Source organism: Erigeron canadensis, chromosome 3 (assembly GCF_010389155.1).
Source record: "Erigeron canadensis isolate Cc75 chromosome 3, C_canadensis_v1, whole genome shotgun sequence".
NCBI lineage: Eukaryota > Viridiplantae > Streptophyta > Magnoliopsida > Asterales > Asteraceae > Erigeron > Erigeron canadensis.
Window position 1 is genome coordinate 39,293,765 of NC_057763.1, and position 20,822 is coordinate 39,314,586.

At 33.6% G+C, this 20,822-nt stretch overlaps 2 protein-coding genes across 2 annotated transcripts; both read left to right on the top strand.

Annotated features, from left to right (window-relative positions):
- The first annotated feature begins 3,626 nt into the window (after positions 1-3,626).
- LOC122593114 (AUGMIN subunit 1) lies at positions 3,627-7,381 on the top strand. Its single transcript, XM_043765471.1, has 6 exons — positions 3,627-3,989; positions 4,948-5,080; positions 5,172-5,306; positions 5,910-6,033; positions 6,678-6,815; positions 7,125-7,381. Exons 1-6 carry the CDS (start codon positions 3,731-3,733, stop codon positions 7,233-7,235), a joined length of 900 nt encoding a protein of 299 aa, XP_043621406.1. The 5' UTR covers positions 3,627-3,730; the 3' UTR covers positions 7,236-7,381.
- Positions 7,382-9,938: 2,557 nt separating this feature from the next.
- On the top strand, positions 9,939-20,543 carry LOC122592111. The gene is made up of 27 exons (XM_043764322.1): positions 9,939-10,031; positions 10,144-10,285; positions 10,499-10,644; positions 11,351-11,473; positions 11,684-11,820; positions 11,926-12,543; positions 12,756-12,877; positions 12,964-13,055; positions 13,287-13,512; positions 13,601-13,664; positions 13,771-13,919; positions 14,013-14,083; positions 14,775-14,948; positions 15,050-15,121; positions 15,338-15,439; positions 15,522-15,611; positions 16,336-16,411; positions 16,499-16,595; positions 16,690-16,756; positions 17,276-17,455; positions 17,537-17,659; positions 17,745-17,828; positions 17,907-18,085; positions 19,161-19,299; positions 19,414-19,473; positions 19,703-19,807; positions 20,068-20,543. Exons 1-27 carry the CDS (start codon positions 9,939-9,941, stop codon positions 20,179-20,181), a joined length of 3,645 nt encoding a protein of 1,214 aa, XP_043620257.1. The 3' UTR covers positions 20,182-20,543.
- Positions 20,544-20,822: the final 279 nt, after the last annotated feature.

The window sequence follows — 20,822 nt, forward strand, 5'->3', positions numbered from 1 at the left end:
ATAGTGAGCAGGTAGATGTGAGAAGATGTGAGGCATTGGTAGATGATCTTGAAGCTGGTTATAGTTTACCCATAGTGGCTGCTCGCTTTAGACATTTGCTTATTGTTTAGATAATAATGACTTGTATTGATGATGTGCTCGGTTGTTTAATGTTAGGCAACCGATGGATTTCCATTTAGACTTATTTTGATGATATGGCTAGTAACACCATTTAATGAATAAACCAAACAGATTTTACTGGTTTGGACTTTTAAAGTTAATTCCGCTTCTTTTAACGCCGTTAGGCAAAAGTTTTTGGAAATCCTTATTCTTAAATGTTGGGTGTTACATGTGTTGCGATAGAAATTGATGCAGGCTTCATTATTGACCATCATGAACTTGCTGGTAGAATCACCAACGTTGAAGTTTGTTATCAGATAATAACGGGACTCTTGCAACATGTGCTTAAACTTGGGCAGGTTTTTCTTGATGGTAGCATGCATCTTGGTACCCTATATTTGTATAGAACATTAAAAAAAACAAAAAACACATTAAGCAGTCTAATTATTATTATGAAAAAAACAAGGAATTAGAGTATGAAAACATAATCAAAGTTTAATATAATACTACCTGTTCATCAATAAGAATCAATTCAAGACTTCCTTCTTTAATATCCTTTTTCCATCCTGGTTGTGTCCACATGCGAACTACACGTACCTTAATACGCCAAGTATCTTTCACATCACTGATTTCTGACAACAAAGAGTAATCTCTCTCCATTTTGGGGTATGAACTATGCAGAGAGTTGTAAAAGAAAGTATGCAATTAAGTGTGTGATTTAGCAGATGGTAAAGGACGTATATATATATATATATATATATATTAGTTGTAGATAACTAAATTTACAACAAAAACAGGAATTGAATTTTAAATAAGCTTATCAGATAATAACTCCCCATCAACTATGATGTGTTTAAATTTATTTAAATTATATAATAATACAATTAAGATTTAAACCCGCACAGGAAGTTAAATTAATCGGATTTGATACAATCCAGTATAACAAATTTCCCTAAATTATAGGAAAAAACAATCGTTGTTTAAGATAGTCACTAACAAATTTAGGGGTTTATATATGAATCGATATTTCTGCCTAGTTGGTTGACAAATAGATAATAATAATAGTTATAGATTTAGATTATACACAATATAGACCTAAATTGACATATTTTAAAGCAAAAAATTTTGCAATTACGTTTTTTTCATAAAAATTAAAAATTATTTATGTTTATGTTTATTAGATTGATAATAAATACCATAATTCATATAATTCATAATCAATTAAAATCATCATATCATACCATACCAAATTAATAAGTAGAGCAGCCAAATCAAACGAAAGATGAAGAAGTCGCATCTTAAGTCGGACCTTTTTTCCATTAATCTGATAAATGAAAATCTCCATGATTAATTATTGATGATGATGATATTTTAAATAGATTGATAATATAAAATTCATGTTTGCAGATAAAATAAAAAGAGGGAGTCATTGAAGTATATGATGGTTGATTGATTAAAGTATTTGCAGATCACAGGTCGATTTGTTTGATTAGTAGAAATAGGGATAGAGAGTTTGATGTTTGGAATAGAAAGGGGGGTGAGATTTCAGAGAGAGAGAGAGAGGGCTCAAAATTATTTTTGGGAAGGACTAAAGGGGCTCAGAATTATTTTTGGGAAGGACTAATATGTAAATTGTAAAAAGTTGTAGTTATTGAATTTCATTCTATGAATGCCACGTAATCAATTTAAAAAAAAGGGTAGGTTCCTTTAATAGATAGAGAGATTTTTTTGAAATAGGATGGACCAAATTAGAAGATTTACCAAAACTTTATTAAACCTATAAAAAATATATTACTGATATTAAAACTTTAGGATGGGCCTTGACTCTCTCTAAGCCCAAAGTGGCTTCGCCTCTGATATAAGAAAACAAAATTAAAAAAGAAACAGTTTTTAAAAATAAAAAAAACAATAAAACCAAATGAAAAAAGTGTTTTGGAAGAGCTTTGAATCCATTATCCTTTTTTAAAAAGGAAAATCATACTATATATTATTTAAATCTCTGTATTAGTTACATATTTTTAATTCTAAGTTTTTGGTTTAAAAAAAAATAAAACAAAAAGGTGGAAACAGGTTTCAACTTACAACGTCTCACTTAGAAAGTTGGGTTCAAACAAACTCACCCAATATTCCTTTTGTTTTATTTTTATTTAAGTGTATATATATTCTATAATTGACACATTTTTATTTTTACTGTTCATATTCTATTTACTTATTAAAATATATAATATATAATATAATATATAATATAATATAATATATAATGCTCTAACTAAATATGTTTGGTAGGAATATGTTTAAGTAAACAAATGGTTGACATCCAAAAGTCAAATTAGAGTGTCAAATAGTGTGTCAAATTCTTGTCCTTAAGTTTTGTGATGTAAAAAATATTTAAGATTGAGCTAAAAATTTTACCCACTAAATAAAAAGTGCAAAAAGTTATACTATGTTAATTTCATTTGATGCATTACATAAAAATAAAATGTTTTTGTGTTTACCATAAGTTACAAATACAAATAATGCAAAACAAAATAAAAAACATGTCGTAATTTGTTTTTCTTTTTAAAAATCTCAAATTAACAACATGACTTATATAATTATTTTATGAAATTTCAATATGTAAACTATTTTATAAAATATTTGTAACATGTCTTGAAATGTAAAAATTATATGGACACTTCAAATATAATAACTCATAAATAAACATTGATATATAATTAATTCAATTCAATATTAATAAAACTTTTTTTATCATTAGAAAGATGACCATTCTATTAAATAAATTGACTTATTTCCTTTTGTTTTATTTTTACTAAACTGTATATATATTATATAATTGACACTTTTTTACTTTTATTGTTCACATTCCATTTACTTATTAAAGTATATAATGAAAATAAACACTCTTTCATCTTTATTTTAAAATGATAGATTTGAACACTACCAACTTCTAACCATATATCACTAAACATGTATTAATATGTTGTATTATACAATAATGTGAAACATGTTTTGTGATTTATAGTCAATAAATAGTGGTGTACATATTACCACTCATATTTTAATTATAATAATACGAGCATGATACCCGCACAATGCGGCGGTGGTGGTGAGGGAGGCGGTCTAGTGGTGTCGGTGATGGTACTATTGGTGATGGTGATAGTGACGGTGTCAAATGGTGTAAGTTGATATAATTGCGATGGTGAAATTTTTTAGAAGATAAGGGCTTAAAGTGTTAACTATTAAAATAAAGATTTAGAATGTAAATTAATTCATCAAGAGCAAATTTAATATTTTATTAAAAAAAACTCTTTAAATAGTGAGTGCTTATTAAAGGTAATTTAGTAATTTCGTATGTAACATGGTGTAACTATTTTTAAAAATGGGGATGCTAATTTTTAAAAATGAATATAGATAATCGCTTTTTAAAAAAAAAAAAATCTTTCAAACGTTTTTTGTATCATATTTTTTATTTTTATAAAAAAAAGACTTTTCATCATAAAATAAGGGAAAACATTGATAAACTTGATGATAGATTTTTCACTGCGGGTACCAGTCATTTCCTCATTTTATTCGACATTCAAAAAATCCATCAACAAAGAAATCAACCCTAAACAAACAAAAATTTGGATCGATGATGAGTGAGACAGCAGATCTCCAACCAAACGAATTATCAAAAACAAGTTTCGATACAGCCCGAATCGGAGAAGTCAAATCTTGGATAGCTTCTCAATTTGAATTGGCCGGAAAAGATCATGTTCCTGAATTTGAATACACACCCAGAAGCATTTCACATTTGCATAATTTAGCCACAGTTTCTCAAGCCAAAACCCAAGCTGCATCCATTATTGCCAATGATTTTCGACTTAAAGCCTCCGAATATCGATCCCAAGGTTGTTGCTTTTTTTAATCATTTGCTTCAGATTTTGACATACGTATTGGGTTTGTTTTATTTAATGTTTTGATTGCTTTTGGTATGTGTTTTATGGAAGGATATTAGTAAAGTTTTGATTTTTATTAGTTTTATGTTGAGTAGATTGATATTTAGGTGATTAAATGTTGCATTATCATTATTATGTATATATAGTTATGTATCGATTACGTGAGTTCTTTTTTAAGGTGATTATCGATATGAGAGCGTTTTAAACTATCCCGGGTTTAGTTGGAACAGAGCCTAGGATTTATTAGGGAAGTCCTTAGGTGAAGGTAAAAGTGGGTGAATAACTCCACGGGAAACTATTAGAATTCAAACTACGATTATTAGAATAACATGAAATTGGTGAATTCACTGAATTAATATGTTTGTGTCTGGATAGGATTATAGAATGTGATCTGTTAGTCTTGTTCGAGTACCTAATTGAGAATAATGCAAATGTATCATGCCATTTTTGTTTTCTATATTGGTAGCCTGGTGTCTTACTTTTGGCCAACTATATTGATAGGTTTGAGTCCACCGTCACTTGAACATGAACCGGGTAAATCTTTCCCTGAAGGGAAACTGATGTGGCCCTCACAAGGAATGATTTGGACAATTGGATTAGTAGCGATTCGAACCTGACATTCATTATTTGGTGAAAGTACTCAACTTGAAATACTAGCAAATATGTTATAGTTTATACAAGAATATTACAAGCTTAAAATGTTGGTGGCAATTGTTATAAAATTCTTATAGGTATAGTGTGAACAAATATGACCTTAAAAGTCATCATGCAATTATTGTTTTATATGAACCCTTCTGCTCTTGTATGTTTCCTTTTTTCTTCTCAAAGTTGGACTTGTATGTGAAGGAATTTACCATTTACATTTAAGATATTCTGACTTATGTGATTCGTCTGAATTGTGGTATCATAGCTGTGAGGATTAGAGAGATATTAGAGAACGTTGGATTAGCACAAGAAGGTTTGCCAGCGAGTGTTGTTTCAGCGTCACAAGTTCTTGCTAATGTGGCTAATTTGCTGAACATTAGGGATACCGAGCTGAGTAGGTGGGTGATAATTGCTCCTTGTGTTCTTGTTTGTTTCTTTAATTTTGTGTATGCTCGTTTACTGGGATCTTAATCGGAGATATACATGTAGCTTTCTTGTGGCTATGGGGGACGTTTCATTACGAAAGACTGAAGTAGAGGATAAAAGGGCTAAAGTGCAAAAGGAATCCAAGATTCTTCTTGATTACACGCGGAAGGCCATTGCAAGATTGACATATTTGAAAAGGTAAATCTACCTGTATAACAAAGAGATTTATAATGGAAGTTGTTAAAAGGGTCTTTGGATGTGCATTTATATCTTCACAACTTAATAATCAGTTTCTTACATCTTATTTAGTTTTTAAAAATTCGGAACTTTTGCCAAAGTTCAAGTTGCATCACTTTAGAGGGTTGGCAACCCACCTCCCACTTCCTTTTTCACCACTCACTTCTAACCAATCACCTTATGACACCTCATCTCCACCACTCACTCACCACTCATCCAAATTTTGTTGGCATCCGACCACTCACTACTATTTAAAAAAAATAACTTAAAAACAAAAGAAAAGGTGAAATCACAAGCCAATGATTGGAAGAAAGTGGATGGTGGTGTGCGTGGTGTGACCACGCTGTTTCATGCCACCACGCGTGGTCATGCGTTGGCGGTGTTGAGTGGTGGTGCCACGCCCATAATCCATCCACCATCCATCCGTTGCCAACCCCCTTAGACTCATCCAAACATTCCTTTAATGTTTAGTCCAAAACAAACTATATGGGCGTCATTCAAAGAACATAATATCAGAAACATATAGCTGGCATATTAGTCTAATTTATTTATTTATTTTGGTAGAACACTTGCACAGCTTGAAGATGATGTAGCTCCCTGTGAGAGTCAAATGGATGCTTGGAAAACAAACCTGTCAATTATGACTTCAAAAGAGAGACAATACCTTCAACAATATTCAAACTACAAGGTAAGTTTTCAGTTACTATGTTTAGCATGAAACTGTTAACGTATTCACTGTGAGTTTCCTATCTAGTTGCCAGTATGATTTGCCACATATGATAATAGTTAGTGTGTTTTTGTTGAATTTCCTCCATTACTTTTGTAGTTTTTTGCTTTGATTTATCTTTCTATTTTAGTACTGGCTGGTAGGGTCACAAGTCACAACCATCACCGCATCTAATACACCATTATCTCATAAGAGACTTAAACCCACAACCATCCCACCTTGATAGTTGATACCGCTAGGCGAAATGCCCTTTGATTCTATGTTATATTTTTTTTTTTGATAAACCGAGGCGAAATGCCCTTTGATTCTACGTTATATTTTTTTGATAAACCGAGTTTTGTTATAAGTCTAATGTCATCTGTTTCTTTGATTAAGCCTGTATGCTGTCCCAAGTGTATACTTGTTAATGGATGTTCGAAATTGTTGCTGGATAAGTGAAAACTGTTCCCATCTGCACACATGTTTTTCACATTATTACAAGGGGAATTAATCCTCTTATCTAGTATTCAAAACTATTAAATCTTTTTTAATTTGAATGTGTTTATTCTGTGTTCTGACTCTGAGGGTACATCAATGAAGGACTAATACATTATGCTTTTTGACAGGCGATGCTTACTCGTGTAGGCTACACCCCTGAAATCAGTCATGGAATGTTGGTGGAAATGGCCGAGCATAGAAAAGATTTAGACAAGAAAACAAAGCCTATACTCGATACTTTGAGAAGTTACCAAGACCTGCCCCCGGTAAGTCATTAGCTGCTACTCCATTACACACAGATTTACATATAGTGGGATTGGGTATGTTGTTGTTTGTACATAGTCATATACCATGTACCCTAGACTCCTAGAGCCCTAAGTTTATAGAAATAGAGTTCGCTATAATACAACCTGTTTGACTCTGTTTTCGTTATAACCCAAACTTACTAAAGCTTTGTACACGACTTGAAGTGTGATATTTCCCATCTTGATCAGATAGTAGATGGATTACTACTTCATTTACTAGTCTAAGTGAAAAATGTATCAAAGATTGAATGTTGGTGAGTTTGGCTGCAGGATAAAGCTTTGGCTGCACTTGCGATTGAGGATAAGAAACGACAATATAACGCTGCTGAAAAGTATCTCGAAGATGTATTGCAATCAGCTCTTGCCACCTCAGAAGATTAAAATTTGTGTTGTAACCAGCTTATGTACAGTAAATGAGACCCATCATCATAGATTGTCATTTTAATGATTGTAAGACATTCCTGTTTTGAAACAATGAGACCTACAAGATCTCAAGAGTTCTTAGTTAGGGAATTTGATTGTAACCATTATTTCTTGCGGTAATGCGGTATGATAATTTGGTGAAGAAAGATATCTGGGTGTCTGATCTACATTTCTAGTGAAACATACACACATTGCAATAGGTTCTGTTCTTTCCGAAATTTGCCCCCTTTTTCAAGCATAGGCGGATGAGTCGGGGGGATTTTTTTAGTTATTAGTTATGACCCCAACCCAAAACATACATAGAACCCATCCCATAAAAAAAAAAAAAAAAAGCCTTGGGCTTTGAGAAAAAAAAACGTGTCTCAAGAGGGAAAAAGGAATTCGTGGTCATTACTTCACAAGGCTTTTGTTGGAAGATTGCAACTTTGCTAGATACAAGTACAACAAAGACAACAATCTTTGATTATTTTATGGTTCTACCTACATATTAAACAGGTATTTCAATTTCCAAATCCCCAATTTTACTAGGTATTTGTCATTAGGTCATGTTTTTGGTAATGTTATAAACTTATAATGGTAGACTTTTTTTTTTTGTTGTTTTTTGTAAAATATTTTATAATTTTATCAAAAAATTATTGTTTTATTAGGAGACATGGAGAAATAATATTTTATAAAATATTATTGTTTTATTAGGACTCATAATATTCCTCGATCAACCTCTACGCCTACAATGCTTGTATTAGTTGATTTAGATAATCTTTCATGAGATCCCGCCGATAGGAAAAGGATTCTTGAATATCATCCTAATCAAAGAGATGAGATAAGACAGAATTATTGGCTTAGGGGACCTTGTTAACCACGTGGCCATAAGTTCCCTAAAAGGGTAATAGGGAATCAAGAAAGAGCTTTTAACCCGAATTGGTTTAACAAGTATGGGAATTGGTTAGAGTATAGTGTCAAATTGGATAAAGTCTTTTGCTTGTGTTGTAATTTATGTAGAGATTATATTGTCAACCAAAGTGGTAGTGATGCTTATATGACACAAGGCTTTAATAGTTGGAATAAAACGAATAGACTTAAGAGTCATGTGGGTGACATTAATAATATTCACAACAAAGCACTTAAAATTTGTGAAGATCTAATGAAATCAAGGTGTTGCCCTTCATAAGCAAGATGATATTGTTAAGAATGCGAATCGAATTAGATTAAATGCTACAATTGATGCTACAATTGCTGCTGATTTGAGGTTATTTAGATGAAGTTATTCGACTAAGGTAAAAAATTTTTGCCCCCACCCTCTCAATTTTCTGGATCCACCACTGTTTTCAAGCAGAACCATTCCATCCTTCCAATATGTCAAAAGTTGGTATACATGGAGATTCATAATGACTTGTTTTTCTGAACCGTATAAGTTATTTCTTGCTTCCAATAATATATGAACTATCAAATACATTTGTATCTAGATGGAAAGGAATGGCAAAAATGCGAGATAACATAAAAAACCCTCGACTTTTGGGATTACAAATGGCACAACTATTCACCATATGGCATCTTATGTTATGTGTTGAACACAAACTTGATATGAACTGTAAACTTTGTGTCTTGGATAGATTTGATTTAAATAATGGAATCCATGTATCGACCTTAAAATTAAAACGTTCTTGCCTCAACCATTCGACCTTCATACTTTCATTGACAATGTATAACCTTTGATCATGCGAATCATCTTTGTTTTGGAATAACTATGAGTGAATCTGTTGAATGGAATCACAACCAACAACAAATGTATCAACATTTGAGTAATTAAAGTCTTTAGTGCTAATAGTATTATTTTGAGAAGTGTAAATGAATAAGATGGCTAATCAAGAAGTAAAGAAACTCCCAATGTCGTTTTCCACGGATAAATTAGAAATTGAATATTTTAACAAATAATCCATATTATTATATTATAAATCAAATATCATTTTGTTGAACTTTAAGTTTTAACATTCAACAATTTATCAAAAACACATTACATCAATAACCTACATTATTCGCTGCCGTTGCCACTACCAGTATTAATCGACGCCGCCACCACCGCAGCTGCCACCACACGTTATCTCGAACGCCGCCTCTACCATTATATCCTCATCACTGCCACCACCTCTACATTCGTCCCTAACGACGCACACCACCACCACTTGTTATCGCAACCACCATTGCTCTCATCGTACCGTCGCATTGCACGAGTATCGTTGTAGTATAATGTTAATATATTGTTTTTATTCTTTCTCCCTCTTAAATAATTGTAAGACCGTTTTCACTATTTTTTTTTCTCTTTAATAATTGTACCATCATTATCTCTATTTTTTCACTCTTTAATAATTGTACCATTGTTTTCTCTATGTTCTTTTTAATAATTATACTATCGTTGTTTCTAATTTTTTCTCACTCTTAAATTATTGTACCATCGTTATCTTTATGTTCTCTCTGATAGTTATACCATTATTTTCTCTAATTTTTTCTCAATCTTAAATTATTGTACCATGATAAAAATTTGTTTATAAACCTCAAACTATAAACTAAAAAAACATTAAAAAAAAACAATTTTATTTGTTTGTTTAAAAACCCACAAAATCCACCAGATTCTTGTAAAAACATCTTCCATTTTTTTTTTCAAAAATGGTGGAAACAAGAAGCTCATCATCATCAAAACGCACGCTTTCATCTTCATCTTCTTTACCTACCGGGGGTAAAAGTAAAAAATCCAAGAAGGTAAAAAAAAAAAAAAACTATTCATGATTTTTTTCCCTCCACATTTTTCCAAATCTTTTTAGGGTTTTTTTAAAACCCCATTATAGAAAAGTTGTTTAATTTATGGCTTTAGGCGACCGAAACCGGAGCATCGTCTATTAAGCAGGAGCATATTGACCCGCCAGAAGTCCAATCGGATCATCCAGTTAAGAAAGATGAGATTCTTGTTAATGATGATGATAAATCTAATGTTATGCAAGTTGATGCTCAATTAGGTGTGATTTTTGTTAATTCAATTATATATATGTGTGTGTGTGTGTATGTATGTATATGTTTTTTTGAAGTTCTGTAGTGTTACTAGATAATGTGGTTCCTCCATTGTCTTTAGGTCTTAAAAAAGTTATATATGTATATGTATATTGATGTATGCAGATATTATTTATGTTTTTTTGGGAGTAATATAGTGTTATTAGATAATGTGGTTGTAGAGGAGCCTGTGATTAAAGAAGAGACTACTACTACTAGCAAGGCTAAAGTTGATGAAGGTGTGTCAAACGTTCCGAATAGATGGCAGTCAAAACCAAATGTGAATGTTGGGGTTGCATGGGGGAGGCTTCTTTCGCAATCTTCAAAGGTATGAAATTTTTTAACGAAAGTATGAAAGGATGATCATTTTTGGTTATTTAGATAGAACTGCTATAAAAGGTTTAATGGGGCACGAATGAAAGCATGAACATTTGTGGTTGTTAAGATAAAATCGATATTGAATACCGAATATTTAAGAAGGGGTGTTTCAAGGTAGAGCTGTTGCAAATCGAGTTTGAAGTGGTAGTAGCTTAGTAAACCCCTACCACTTCCGACGAAATTATAATGGAAAGTACCAAGTTATGGTTTTTTCATTGCAATTTTGGAAATTTAATTTATGAAACAACACTTCACCATTGTACTTAATTTTTGTACTGGCATTGGCCAAGGTGGACACCACGATCCTGAAGCCCCTAAGATCACTTTACATGAGCATATAGGCAAGGTTACGTTGTTTGTATTCTGAATACTACCTACTTATTCTATAATTCTGGCTGTATCACATATTAAAATCGGAAGCAAAGAGCCATGGAAACTTGAAGCATGAATGTGTTTCTATCTTTGCCTCAGCATATGTGGTTTTCTATAAGTCAATGCCTCCAGTAATGATATTTGTATTGATGTTTTCCTTTTGTTAAATTTTTTAACCGTATTGCAACAAACGTTTTTGATTTCTGGATTTCTACTTTTTTTTTCTTCATATTATCATGTAACTTACTGTGCTTTTATGGTATTTGCCTTCTTTTAATGTCTAGATACCTCATGTTGCTCTGAATCGTCCTGTATTTACTGTTGGTCAAGATCACCAGTGTGACCTGTGGATTGGTGATCCATCCATCAGTAAGTCATTGTGTACTCTTCAACACAAAGAGTCAGAGGTATGCCTTATTTTTTTCTCGCTTTTTGACTAAATTAGCTCACTATATTGTTTATACTATATAATGCCTTTAGCTGTCTTTTTTTTTGTCATGTTACATTAATATAGTTACCCATGTGTTATACATTACTTCGGCATATCAGTTTCGTTCTATTAAGATTTCCGGCCTTTCTTATTATCTATTAAGTATTATTTTATATATTCTCCATAGAGAGGAGGTCCATCTATTACTTCGCTTGAAATCACCGGCGACAAAGGTGTTGTTATTGTCAATGGAAAGAGCTATCCTAAAAGATCAACTGTCCCACTCAAAGCAGGAGATGAGTTAATTTTCAGCTCATCCGGAAGGCATGCTTATGTATCCTAAACACAATGTTCATACTTTCTTTTCAGTTGTCTTAATGTGTCACACATTGTCTTAAGCTTCTTATTTTTTATTTTTTTTCGTTCAAGAAATGTACTCGTAGTTATCTCCTTAGCAATTTACCAGATATTTCAAAAGCTATCACATGATGTTCTCACTGAAAGGTTGAGATCTTCATTAAGTATATTAAAAGCATGTAACAATCATCTTAAAAGGCTGCAGCTTGGGTTAAGATGTAGAAACCCATCGGCTGTTGCAGGCGCATCAGTATTAGCTTCTTTGTCAAATGTCCGGAAAGAATTATCACTTTTACCGCCTCCTCGTAATGGCAATTGTCTACCGCCTGGAATGCCAATTCTATCCTCAGCTCCCGAAGGGCCTGATAATCATGTCATGGGCGCTACCTTGAAGGATGGTTTCAATAAAAAACTTGCTGCTAATGAAAACGCTGATGCAGAAACGGGAAAGGTCCACGCAGCAACTCATGAATTAGGGCCATTACTCATGCTTTCAGGATCATCTCCTCCAGAGATGGACATATCAAAACTTACTGGCAAGCAGAAGTATGTCAGTTATCTTCTAAAGGATATCGATCACCCAATCTCGTTATCAGCACGATGTCAAGCATACAAGGACAGCTTAAAACAGTCTATTCTTGATCCTAATACCATTGAAGTTTCATTTGATGATTTTCCATATTACTTAAGGTGCAAAAACTGGACTTATTTTTTTAGATCTATTCAATTTTGCGTGTTCAGCATTTCTTTATATCATGCTTCTTCTGTATTGCTTTGCTTACACTTAATTTTCTAGTAAAAAATACTTGAGAGGTAAAAGCTACATTAATATGTTGGGCCAGTTATACTTTACTGGTCACTCTTCACCGAGAGTTATTCATGTTGTTATTTTCTTTCTACAGCGAAACCACAAAAAGTGTGCTGATTGCTTCTGCATATATACATTTCAAGTGTAATAAATTTGTTAAGCACACATCAAATCTGTCTACTGTAAACCCCAGAATCCTATTAACTGGTTCAGCAGGTATACCTTCAACTTGTTCGCTTTAAATTAGATACTTCTTAGTGCTCGCAACTTTTATTATATTCTACGTGATGTGCGTTACTCAGGTTCAGAAATATACCGAGAGACATTGACAAAGGCTCTTGCAAAGCATTTTGGTGCTCGATTACTCTTGGTTGATTCTCTTTCATTACCCGGCGTAAGCTTCTTATCCAATCTTCAGTAATGTATTTTTTTTTTATTTCCTAATGGCAGAGACTTAACACACCTATAATCACCTATTTATACCAATTTGTTTCAAATCTCAACTCATACTTGAACCTTTAGTCACCGGCACCTACACTTCTCTGGCATAGCACTATTTTGATAATATAAATAGCAAAAGGGTCTTTGGCGTAGTGGTATTTGGATGACCTCTCAACAACTTCAGGGTTCAGTAGCGAAGGAAAGTGACACATCAGTGAAGGGGAGTTCAAGGACTGAGAGGGCAAGCTTTTTTAATAAAAGGGTTACCTGGGAAACTGTTATGCGTTCAAAAAACCTGGCATTAAATGTTGAGGCTGATTTAGTTGGTGGTGGATCAATCTCAGGCTTCCACACTCAGCTGAAGCAGGAGGCATCCACTGCATCATCAAAAGATTACACTTTTAAGGAAGGTGTGTAATCCTCGCAATTTTTTGTGTGATATTTATTTCTCTATCTTGGTATACTGTATTTTGTGTAATGAAAATCATCATCTGGCAGGTGATAGAGTTAAATATGTGGGTTCCTTGTCTTCTGGATTTTCTCTTCTGCGATCTCCCATAAGGTATTCTTTATGCTGGTGCTTTGGTTAAGAGAAACAATGCATTGGTCTATTTATAGGTATTTTTAGTTAAATGTATACATAAGTATGTTTTGTATGTATTTGGTAGAGGTCCAGCATATGGATATAAGGGAAAAGTGTTGCTTGCATTTAGTGAAAATGGGTCTTCCAAGATTGGAGTTAAATTTGATAAACAAATTCCCGGAGGCAATAATCTTGGAGGTATTTGTGAAGAAAACCATGGTTTTTTCTGTTCTGGTAAGCATAACCCTCAACTGAAGTCTAACTTGATATTTAGCTACTGTTTTACTTGTTAGCTGATAGTACATTCTTTTCTGGGATTATATGCAGCTGATTTGCTTCGCCTAGATTCTTCTAGTTCAGATGATGCGGAGAAGCTAGCGACTAGTCAACTTTTTGAGGCATGTTAGATTGTTAGAACACTTTTTGTTTATGCTACATATCCATATTCTGTAACAGGTGGTTTTCTAAAGTAGCTTGAAATTGAGGTAGACTTGGACCTTGGATAGGAGAGAGTAGGAGGTTGGTGGTCGGTTTTTAGCTCAACTCTTAAATACAGAAACTTTAGGGGTAGCATTTTGAGTACTGAGTGTGTTTGGTGGGTTGGGTCACAGGTCAAAAAATGTTCAGGTTTAATGAGTAGTTTTGGTGAGGGGTGAAAGCCAGTTCGGTCAGGTTGGGTCGATGCATAGGACTTCCCCAATATTAATTATATTATTTTAAGATTTTGTGTTATATATGATTAGAAAATATGTTATAAAAAAGAGATTTAAGTTAATGAATTAAGCGATTGTGCATTAAAGTTACACCTTCAATGACTTTCAACATGTTTGACCCATTTGATTTGTTTCTTTATAATAATTAAATCGTCAAGTGTGACCCATTTAGCCTGTTAAACATATAGCATAACCCAAATGATCCATTTGTAAGTAAAAGGTCGAAGTTGCCACCTTTGAGAACTACAGACATTGCATTTGTTTATATCTTTTTTCTGTAATAAGTAATCACATTAAGCTAAATATGTCAGCATCATTATGGAGTTCCTTTTCAGCGTAACATTGTTGTTAAGTTAATAAGTCTATTATTTTGCAGGTTATGCTAGAAGAAAGCAGACTTAGTCCTTTGATTGTATTTATAAAAGATATTCAGAAGTCAAAGTTTGGGAACCCAGAAGCCTACACGTCCTTCAAAAACAAGCTTGATAACCTGCCTTCGAATGTAGTTGTCATTGCTTCACATACTCAGATGGACAGTGGGAAAGAAAAAGTAAGTAATTAGCATCAAAATTTATATGGCCAAGCATCTTAAGTTCATGAATCTATATTACCCGCATCTAATTTTAAAATAAATATGATAATATATTGCAGTCTCATGATGGTGGAACTTTGTATTCAAAGTTTTTTAGCAATCACGCAGTTATGCTTGACCTCTCTCTCTCGGTATGCGTTTACTTATCTCGGTGGTCAGTTGTCTATCCATAACCATGGGACCGACATCGTAAATCTTTTCGTTGGATATTCCAAATTTTTGTCTGATATACTGTTTTAGGAATGAATACATTCAATTTTATCTTTTTTTTTTTAGCATATGGTAACATATAAAACCTTCAAATAACATAATTAGAGTTGTGATAGAATGGTGCCAATATTTCACAGGATAGTTATAGTAGACTGCATGATAGATGCAAAGAAACTCCTAAAACCATGAAGTACATCTCACGCCTTTTTCCGAACAAAGTGATCATACAGATACCTCAGGTAACTAAAACTCATTTTAGCCCAGTGGTGTTTTTTCTACATATCTAAGAATATCTTCTAATATTCTAATATCTAATGTCAGGATGAAGCATTACTTTCAGATTGGAAGCAACAGTTGGACCGTGATACAGAAACCTTGAAATCACTGTCCAATATTGCTAACGTTCATACTGTGAGTATTGTCCTGTTATCTGAATGTAACACATTCTGGAAACTTCTATCCTTTTCATCTGTTATTCTGCTACATTTTTTTAGTGTATCCGCTATGAGTTATTGGGTTAGGGATGTCCAATAACCGTTCTGCACTGACAAAACTGAAATAAGTCCAACTGGCTAAAACCAGTACAGGCTCCATTTGGTTGGGTTTTTGCCTTTTTGGTTCTACAGTTTTAGAAAAGCGGTTTCTGAATTAGCTGTATATGGAATTCAAACTGAACTGGTTTCTATAGTTTTTTTTTCTTTAAATTCTAAATGACATATTAACTGAAACCCCCAAGTTCTTATTCGCTTTACTATTCAATTTAACACCAAATCGATTCTTAAGCAGATTGGAGCGGTACCAAACGGGCTGTTTATCAGTCCAATTCACAATTTCTTCCTAATGAACACTCATAGATTCGGTCGTTTTTTAATCTAGGATGTTTCTTTCTCTATGTATATATCTTGTTATTAATGGTGTTCAAGGTTACCACTGGGGTTAAATCTATGTTTTCTGTTTTTAGCTGCTGAAAGTTAATCACCGGAAAATGAACAGGGGCAATCCCTTTTACCCCCAAAAAAGTTAATCACCGGAACTATTCAGTCTTCCACCAGATACGTGGGTTGACTTGGAGGCACAAGATGTGCCTTAATTTAGTTATGTAGTTTCGGTTTTCTGTCTGACTTTGTGATTTCAGGTTCTTAATCGAGTTGGTCTTGGTTGCTGCAATCCAGAAGTAATCTGTATAACAGATCAAGTCTTGACAAATGAGAGTTAGTCCCAAGTTTTTCTGTTCTTGTTGTTTTTGTTTTCCATTCTGCATTTTTAGTTTTCAATTAATTATTTTTCTTGTATATTAGGTGCAAGAAAAGTTGTTGGATGGGCTCTTAGCCATCACTTTATGCAGAGTTCTGAACCTTTCGACAAAGATGCTAAACCCATGATTTCTAATGAAAGGTACCTCTAGAAAAGGAAAAGAACTAAGTGTGGTAATTTCTTTATATTTCTTTATATATGCATGCTTACCGGCTGTTTCTGTTATCTATTGTAGCATCAAGTATGGCCTTGAAGTATTGCAGGGTATTCAGGATGATAGTAAAAACTTAAAGACGATTAAGGTAAATGTTAAGCCTGCTTTCTTTTTTGAAATACCAACATAGCAAGGTGAAACCGCAAGACAGGCGTATTGGGTACCAGATCAAATTGATTTTAGGTACAGATAGGTCATTTTTGTATGTATAATTTGCACATTGTTTATTAGTCTTTTTTTTAACACGACACAAAAACACTATCATTACGAATAATAATCTGAACATTTGAATAAGACAGTTTAGTAGAGTGTATGCAATTAGTATAGGTTATAGGTGATTTTCAACCTGTCCAACTCATTTGACCTTGTTTTTTTTATTTTTCAATTTTTGCTGATTTGGCCCGTTGAAATACATCCCAAATCACTTCAGTTAAACATAAATGGGTTGAAATTGCCACATCCATTCTCCGTATTGTGTTTATTTGTTCTCACCTCATGTTAGTGTGACTTGCAGTTACATCTTCATATAGTCTAACACCATATAAATGGAGACCACGAAGTTAACTCTTTTGATGGTTGAAAATGTATAATTGTGATGACATTGCAGGATGTGGTTACTGAAAATGATTTTGAGAAGAGAATTCTAGCTGAAGTTATTTCTCCGAATGATATTGGTGTTACTTTTGATGATATTGGAGCTTTAGAAGAAGTGAAGGATACATTGAAAGAATTGGTGATGTTACCTCTTCAAAGGCCCGAATTATTTAGTAAAGGACAATTAACAAAGGTAAAAACTGACTAGCTATTATTGAACTTCTTTCTTCTTAACTGAGAATACTTTAGCCAGGCTAAAATATCCAGTTTTCAGCCTTGCAAAGGAATATTGCTTTTTGGGCCACCTGGTACGGGCAAGACGATGCTTGCAAAAGCTGTTGCAACCGAGGCGGGTGCTAATTTTATCAACATATCAATGTCCACCATTAGCTCAAAGGTGCTTGTTTTGTCTTACTGGTGACTAGAAAAAGCTGAATTGGTCTAGAGAAATTAAATCAAAATTTTCTGATGCTTGTTTGTAGTGGTTTGGTGAAGGAGAAAAGTATGTTAAAGCAGTTTTCAGTCTTGCTAGTAAAATTGCTCCCAGTGTGGTGTTTGTTGATGAGGTTGGTAGAAATTTTTAAGCACACTCACTATTGCTTGATTGCCATGCATATATACGAATTATAGTGTTTTTGTAATAGGTGGACAGCATGTTGGGAAGACGCAAACATTCAGGTGATTCGATGCGTAAAATGAAGAATGAATTTATGGTGAACTGGGACGGCTTGCGCACAAAGGATAGAGAACGTGTACTTGTACTTGGTGCTACTAACAGGCCTTTTGATCTTGATGAGGCTGTTCTCAGGAGACTACCTCGTAGGTATGTGCATTCCTATTACCCTTCTTGCTAGTGGTGGTGACAGGGATGAGTTTGGTAATGGCTTAAATTAAGGCCGTAGGTAGGAGACTACTTTTGTTTGACTTTTTGAAGTTGAATGAATAATGTATTAATTATGGTTTAATTCATCTGAGTGCACTTTAGACGGCTTTCGACCAGTATAATCTATTTATACTCATCTGATATACTTACACTTGACCAATATCTATACTATCTTATAAAACATTTTGCCCTTTTTGAAAATCTCAATTCATGATTTGAAGTACCTAAAATACCCCTCTTCTTTATTCACTAATTTAAACATCCTTAGCTAATATACCTATAATACCCTTAAATCTCAACCACTCATTTTTTCTCTCTCCTCCATAAATCATTTTATTCATCTAATTCATTCAAAATCTTTTATCTCAAAAACCGTATATCGATAAATTATAAAAAAAATTTATCTCAAAAAAACCCGTACAGATAAAGCATTTGGTCACACTCTGACTTATCACCTCCTATGACCTATCACCCCTACCATCTCACCGCCGCAATGCGCGGGCACTTTCCCTCGTCAATATAACACAGCTTGAGTGAATTTTAATGTAAATGGGTTGAAATTGCAGTGTCTACTTCTTACAATTTCTTTACTCCCATGCTTTCCTTTCTATGACGTCTCTTAAAAGTTGCATTGTTTTGATGGGTCTATATGGTTACTTGAAATTGTCACTTTTGGAGGAAATTTAAATTCCAGATACCTTTTTTGGTAACTTTGGGTGTTCCACTCGCTTTGCGAGCAGACTAATTCTAAGAGCTGACTTGTTTTTTGTGAGCCCAGGGTTAGAGCAGGTGACCTTTTTGGTCACTAGGGTATCTTTTTTTAAGGAGCCAGGGATTGAACCTGTGACCTCCAAGGAGTTTCTCCCTCTTTTGGAGACACATGCCAACCACTGGACCACCACATTGGTTGTTCGAATTTTAAAATTTCAGACACTTGACAGATATTCAAACAATTTTCTTGAACTATACGTGTTTTGTTGGATATTGAAGTCAATATGTGTCGCTTCTGGTGCAGATTGATGGTCCATCTGCCAGATGCCCCAAACAGGGAGAAAATTTTAAGAGTCATACTGGCGAAAGAGGAACTGGTACCTGATATTGATCTTGAAGCAGTGGCTAATATGACTGATGGCTATTCAGGAAGCGATTTGAAGGTTAATTGTTGCGTCCTTTTCTCTGTGGATGGGTCTATTTGCATATCTCATGTTGGTTGGTTTGTTGTTAACCGTTGTGTTTTTGCTTTTTGTTTTATTGTTTTGAAATTTCAGAATCTGTGCGTGGCAGCTGCACATTATCCGATAAGAGAAATTTTGGACAAAGAAAAGAAGGTTTGTGTCTTTGATAATTATTAGTTTTATCAGCTCTTTTTTAATGCAAGTTTTACTCTGTATCTGTACAAGAATTGTTGAGAATCTGCTTAAACTTTAGCATGTGCGCGCACACACACACATATAGCTATACAATAATGCATACACATATATGATTAAACAAGCATTCTTATAATGTGATCTTTGCTTGTCAACCTCACAATTTCATTATTCTTGTGCACAATTACAGGAGAAAGCTACTGCATTGGCAGAAAATAGACCGTTACCTCCTTTGCATAGCAGTGCAGACGTCCGGCCTTTAAATTTTGATGATTTTAAGAATGCACATGAACAGGTACGTACTTTGTAACATAGATATGTGCATCATGCTTAACCCACTTTTTTTCGAGAATTGTATCACTTACTAAAAGAATTAATAAATATGTTTAAATATGTAAATGGATTGAAAATTCCCGTCTCTTGGTAAGGGTGAAGATTAAAACTTATAATAACTAGTTTAGAGTTTAAACTCTGGCGCAATAACATATATAAGGAGAATGTTACAATTCTGTTAGAAAATGATAAAAACAATCAGTGATACTATATCATGTGCAGGTTTGTGCAAGTGTGTCATCCGAGTCGGTTAACATGAACGAACTGGTGCAATGGAATGAACTATACGGAGAAGGTGGATCGAGGAAGAGGAAACATCTGAGCTACTTCATGTGATAGATGCATTAATCAAGTGATCAAAGTGTATAGCAAAATCTTTACTTTTGTTCATCCTTCCTTACCCAAGGGCCGGGGCTTCTTTTTTGCGGTTAATCACTAGGACCTATCCATTTATAGAAGGCTAATGAAGTACAGATCCAATTTAATGCTCAACGCTTACCCAATGTGTAATGCTAATTAATTTTTCATGTGCTACTGGACTATACATGAGTCCAGTTGACAAGTCATTTTGTTAATTATATAATATATGATCTGGAAACTTAGGATCATGATTCATGAATGTTCTCTCCGGTAATAATTCAAATAATTAATAATGTCTGTTATATGTCTGCTTGGAGCGGTACTGGCTCTTTAAGTTATACGCAACTCTTCTCGTCCTTTAGTTTGAGAACACAAAACTGTCATTATTTTTATTTTTTATAATAAATATAGAAAAGTTCACGTAAGTAGTTGTGAATAGTCAATTTAAGCTACATATTTGTAGTCAATTTAAGCTACATATTATAGTCCCCAGGTAGATTATTTTGGTGCTTGTTTTATTTGAAATAGAACCTATGTACATATATACACATTATATACATGATAGGCAATGACAGGATGAGTACGTAGTACCACGAGTATGATCAAAAACCAACTTG